This window comes from Trypanosoma cruzi, genomic scaffold (assembly GCF_000209065.1).
Source record: "Trypanosoma cruzi strain CL Brener 1047053516547 genomic scaffold, whole genome shotgun sequence".
NCBI lineage: Eukaryota > Euglenozoa > Kinetoplastea > Trypanosomatida > Trypanosomatidae > Trypanosoma > Trypanosoma cruzi.
In genome coordinates, this window is record NW_001849224.1 from 31457 (window position 1) to 37402 (window position 5946).

At 53.5% G+C, this 5946-nt stretch overlaps 2 protein-coding genes and 1 pseudogene across 2 annotated transcripts, besides 1 other annotated feature; all 3 read left to right on the forward strand.

The window, feature by feature from the left end:
- Tc00.1047053506453.10 (trans-sialidase, putative) lies at positions 1–1083 on the forward strand (the record flags this gene model as incomplete). Its single annotated transcript, XM_800345.1, has 1 exon — positions 1–1083. A coding segment is annotated over one exon (1083 nt), but the record flags the coding sequence as incomplete, so codon positions are not given.
- Positions 1–5946: part of a sequence feature (areas not merged during assembly with more than two copies in the genome that could not be assigned to a particular haplotype) that runs on past the window's edge.
- Positions 2810–3403, forward strand: Tc00.1047053506453.20 (annotated as a pseudogene).
- Positions 3828–4757, forward strand: Tc00.1047053506453.30 (mucin-associated surface protein (MASP), putative; the record flags this gene model as incomplete). The annotated part of the gene is made up of 1 exon (XM_800346.1): positions 3828–4757. The coding sequence occupies one exon, from the start codon at positions 3828–3830 to the stop codon at positions 4755–4757; it is 930 nt and encodes a 309-aa protein (XP_805439.1).

The window sequence follows — 5946 nt, forward strand, 5'->3', positions numbered from 1 at the left end:
GACGAACGTGTCTCCCAGCTGTGCACTTCTGAGAAGGTTACCTCAAGTGAAACTGCCTGCAGTGCTGATATTAAGATCACGGATGGGCTGGTTGGCTTTTTGTCCGGCAACTTCTCTGAGAACACATGGAAGGACGAGTACCTCGGGGTGAACGCCACAGTACATAAAGGAACGGAGGTAACAGAGGCAACCGGGGCAACAAAGACTTCCGATGGTGTGACATTCCAGGGAGCGTGGGCGGAGTGGCCTGTTGGCAGTCAAGGGCAGAATCAGCTGTACCACTTCGCGAACTACAACTTCACTCTTGTGGCGACGGTGTCCATCGACGGTGAGCCGAAGGAAGATACCCCCATTCCTTTGTTGGGTGTGCGTGCGGGCAGTAACGGGGGAAAAAAACTTTTTGGACTGTCGTACAACGGCGGAGATAAGTGGCAATTGCTGTGCGGTGACGAAACAAACAAGGAAATCAGCAGCACATGGAAGCGAGGGACAAAACACCAAGTGGCCATTGTGCTACGGAACGGCAGCGATGTCTCCGCGTACGTCGATGGTAAACGTCTGGGGAAGGATGCGCAATGTGAATTGAAAAATACAGATTCGGAAGGGATATCGCACTTCTACATTGGAGGGGATGGTGGCAGTGCAGACAACACAAGAAGCCGTGAAGTGGTGTCTGTGACGGTGACGAACGTCCTGCTGTACAACCGCCCGCTGACTTTTTCAGGTGGGAATGCCGAGGTGGAAGAAGTTACCGATTCACCATCAGCGGAGCCTGCTTCTCCATTTGTGGCAAGGAATCAAAATGCGGCGCCTCCTGCAACGATACCTCCTGAAGCTCCGGTGGGGCAAACGACCTTGCAGCAGCCTCAACACGAAGGCAAAGGGCAAAATGCAACGGCGGAGGAATCTGCCACTACACAAGAAGTTCCGGCGACCACATCGCAGGGAAGTGTGGGGAAGGCGGCGGCTTCGAACTCCCATGCCGCTGGAGAAGCAAGAGATGATGCCGGCATTATGCGTGAGAGCGGACTGCCGCCATCGCTGCTCCTTCTGTTGGGACTGTGGGGGTTTGCAGCTCTGTGAGGAGTGACTGGCTGCCGCGTGGGACACTTGCGACCCCCGCTGCACAGACACACACACCTGGCCATGAATTTCTTTTCCTAAATAACTTTTATTTACTTTTCTTGCTTTATTTGCGTTTTTAAATTGTTGTTTTTCTTTTTTTTATCTCACTCCCGCATCCCTTCTATTTTTGCTTTTGGGGGCAATCACTTTGGACGTTTTCTTTTTTTTTCTACTCTTCCCTCTTTAATTGTTTCTTCTGCACTCTTCCTGTGAGGGGTGCCGTGTGTTTCCCGCCCAACTGCTCCGCTCGCACACCACCGACACGCTCATGACGACGGCCCTGTGCGCCTCGCCTGCTGCACGCATGAGGAGGGGCCGCGACGAACGGCGCGCTGAGGGAGCCGTGACGTGTGGGTGTGCGACGAGGGCCTGTGGGGCGGAGCACACATTTCTTCCCTCTTGTTTTGTTTTCCTTGCGGCCAGGGCGGGCAGACACCCGCAGCGCCACACACACACAGCCACACCCTGCCGCCGTGTTTTTCTTTTTTTTTCTTTTCATTTCACGCACTGGCAGTCCAGTCAGCATTTCTCTCCCTCCTGATGATTTTTTTCTTTTGCTGCGCTCACTCCCCGATGGAGAGACGCGACTCCCGTCATGTCTGCGTGCTTCTCTCAGTCCCCACACACGAGTGACTGTGCTCTGCGGGCCGCACTCGCACGCCGATGAGAGGGCTGAGGGGAGCAGCAACACGCGGATGACCCCATGAAATATAAACGATGTGCGGACACGCAGAGGGTCGGACGGTTGAAACACACGCAACCATCTTTTTAATTTTCTTTTCGGGCAAAATACATACGGACAGTTTGGTGTGGCCACACGGCAGCCAGGCGATTTTTAAATTTGTGTGGAACAGTAATGGACGATTTCTTTTTCATTTATAATTATTTTGTGTGATGGGGTTTGTATAAGACGAAGGGGATGTTCTTTTTCTGTTTTAAATAAATATTGTGTGGATTGCCGCTGCTTGGGCTGCAGTGCAGTCATGAGTTTGAGCGGTCCTCTTCTTGTTGTTTCCGCCATGCGTCTCTGCTGTACATTTTTGTGCGTCCCTCCACATACTCTGCTCCCTCTTTTCTGCTTCTTTGCTTTGTGTTTCTGCAGGCACACACACACACACAATATGCACATTGCAGTGGATATGAATGCTCCTTTTGTAGTGCATGCTGGCAGTTGCGTGTGGCGGCTGTTGTCTTCTTCCGTGGCCATGAGGCGAAGGGAGGGGAGGGAGCGCGCACCCCGAGTCTCTTTTCCTGCGGGTGTGATGCACCGCGTGTGGCTGCGCTGAGTTGGGCTCCGTGTCCCATTGAGGGCGGGATGGCAGGAAATTTTTTTGCCGCGTCATGGACGGATGAGGGTTCGCTTGCGCGTGTGGCTGGTGTGGTGGCCGCGGTGTTTTTGCCGTTTCCCTGGGGCTGTGGCGATGAGCTGGGGGAGATGGTGGTGGATGTCTTCTCCTCCTGCATGGTGGGTGGCTTCTGGCGTTGTGTGCCTTCGTTGCGTGGATGCCGTCTCGTGGTGTGTGAACTGTGCGGCTGGGCCTGCTGCCTCTCCTCATGTTGTCTGCTCTCACTCGCTGTATCCGCTGCACTCCGTCCCTCTCCCTCCTGTTCCATTCCTTTTTCTTCTGGCTCACGGATCGGCTCACTGGCTCCAGCGACTCCACTGCGGGTGATGATGACTGCGATGATGACGATGGTGACGGTGCGGCACCGTGTGGTGTGCGCCGTGTTGGTCCTTGCGCTCCCGTGCTGCTGCTGCAATTCCGTGTGCGTGACGGCGTGAGGAGGCGATAATAATGATGACAGAAGTCATCTAAACCATATGTTAGGGAAACCAGATTTTACAGGAAATGCGCTTGATTCGTTACAGACAGAGAGTGGGAGAAACTGTGAGGAAGGTTTGAGAAGTCAAGTACCTTCTTTGCCAAAGGAAGCAGATACTGCCATTACTGGACACACACCAGTTCCGCCACAGCCACTACGTTTTTCTAACGATAATCCAGAGTCACCAGGTTTGGCGACGCAGTGTCGACACACATAAGGCGCGACCGGTAAGTCAGATGCAAAAAATAAATAGGCGGAGGAATATCCACAAGGTGCTGAGAATAATACGGCAAAGACATCACGTCAGAAGACAAAAACGACAAATAAGACAACGACGACCACCCGCGCACCGTCACGTCTCCGCGAAATCGACGGCAGCCTCGGCAGCTCTGCGTGGGTGTGTGCCCCGCTGCTGCTCGCAGTATCCGCGCTGGCGTGCACCGCTGTGGGCTGAAAGGGAGCATGGGCTGTGCGTGCCAGCACTCAGCCACGGGGACATGTGTACGCGTCTACTGTGGTCCGATGTATGAAGTAAGAGTAATTATGATGATAGTCTTTGCTTTGTTTGCTTCCGCTGCCCTGCTGTGCGCTCCGCGTTGCTTCCCACATCCGCCACATTGAAAGTGTCTCAGACACACTCATATGCATGCTCAGCGAGGCCTTGAGTTTGTTTTTGTTTTTAATACATTCTGATATGCAGGGTGGTGAACTTTTTCTTGCCCTTACTGATTCCCTCTGTCATATGTTGTGTGTGCGTTGCTGGACTGCTGCCTTTTGTTACTGTGCGTGGCTGTGTGACTTGTCTCTCCTCTTTGCTTTCACTCTGCGTTGACGGGTTGTTAGTTTGAGCTGGAGGCTACACGCAAGTGAGAGGAGTGATGGCGATGGTGATGGCTGGCCGTGTGCTGCTGGTGTGTGCCCTCTGCGTGCTGTGGTGCGGTGCCGGCGGTGGCTACACGTGGCCCTACAAGGAATGTGAAAGCGATGATAAATCCTGCTTTAATCACAGTCAGCACAAGAGTGTATATAACAGTTCAATTCGATCTCGGTATTTGGGTGAGACGGATTCGACATCTACGGGATTGCTTGGTTCTTCCACTGGTTCGACTGGAAATGGCGGTGACGTCTCACGAAATGGTGCAGGCGGAACTACGAACTCCGTAACAGATTCACAGAAGGGAGGTGCTCAGTCCTCTTTGACTCCATCCCAACATGCGTCAGCCTCTTCTGGCGACTCTTCTCGATCCAAAGATTCCTCTGAGAAAACTGAAGAGACTCCTGGTCCTGTCTCAACCTCCGACAATGATGGCGATGGAGGCCCGAACACAGCCAATCAAGCCCATTTGACTGGTGGTGAAAAACTTGACAGCGGCCATCAAACAGAAGACGGAGACACGGACCCCAATTTGCCCATTGGAGATTCGAAGGACGGTGAAGGCACCCACAGCTCTCCCACGCCACCTCCAACCAATAAAGCAAATGTACCCAGAGTAACAGCAGAAGGAGAAAAGGCACCGGCGGTGTTGACGAGACAAGAAGAATCGGAAGGAAATCCAGAAGCAGAACCAGAGAATGAACAGCGCAGCTCTGCGAATGGCGTGTCAGTGCCGCAGCCAGAAGCAGCACAACAAGGCGAAACTGAGGATGATAATACGACGGAAAAAACACCAGACGAGGCCGCAGCTCCGAAAAATGGCACAGCGATGCCTGGCGACAATGACGGCAGAACCGCGGTCTCCCACTCCGCCTCCCCTCTTTTGCTTCTTGTTGTTGCGTGTGCGGCTGCGGCTGCGGTGGTGGCCGCGTGAGAGTGAGGGAGAGAGAGCCGTGCACCGCCCGCACGCACACTCGTCCTTCTCTGTGTGTGTGTGTCCCCTTGCATGGACTCTTGCCCTCACCTCACCCCACGAGGCACACACATAATGTGCCCATTGTATATATGCATGCACACCCATGCAGGCCCGTTGGTGCTCTCTTTTGCACGACACGCACCGCTGCCGTCCTGCCTGGCTGCATGGGCGGAGCACCGTAACTGTTTCTGTTTTGTTTCCATTGCATTGAGTGGGCGACCTCTCTCTCTCTCCCTCTGTGTGTGTGTTTTGCTTTACGGGAGCAATGAGAGTGTGTGCGCTGGTCGTCCCACGCTTCGGCTTCTTTTTTATTCTTTATTTTGTTGTGATTGAGTGCGCCCATTTTACTTTTGAAAGGCGGCATGCTGTGATGGCGGACACTTTAATCTTCTCTTCTTATATTCTCATATTGTTTCATTGTTTCAAAATTGTCACCCTCGTGTATTCTTGTCGGGCCACTAGGTTTTCTATACGCCTGCCATGCGTCAGTTGATCCACGTCACCCCGCAGCCACCAGCGCTGCTGTTACTTCTGCTTGTGATGATTTCTGTGATGTGTTGTGCATGCGGGTGCCTTGCTGTCACCCTGACGTACCCTTTCTCCCTCTGACAAGGCGATGCGTGTCGCCAGCGCGAAGTCGATCTCGGCTGTGGCGAATGACGTGTCCTTTTAGAGAAGAGGGTACGTCGCAGGCATACACCATCATTGTGAGGAATGCATGGGCGCCTATCTGCATCGATGTGTCGACAAGGGACCTGGATGGTACCAGGAAGTATTGCAGCTCAGAGCGGCATTACGCAATGAATTCATTGGTGGCAATTGTGACTGTAACGATGACGTTTTTTTTCTACTGAGAATAGGGAAAGTTTTCTTTTTGTTATACGTTGCTGCCACTATTCGTTGATAGGCTGAGGACTGTCCGTAGAAATGTGGCCGAATTCTCCGTCCCGAACGGTGCTATCGTGCGAGAGGAGTTATCCCACAGCATGTGCGGCAGGGCCTCCCGTGGACCGTCAGGCGGGTCAGCAGCCCATGGCGTCTGCGACGAAGCGGTGGCGGAAGGGCTTGGCCCATCCTGCGTGCCCGCGTTCTTGCTTCCTGTGTGTCCCGCCTGGTGGCGTGCCGGGCGTTTTCGGTGGCGACCTAT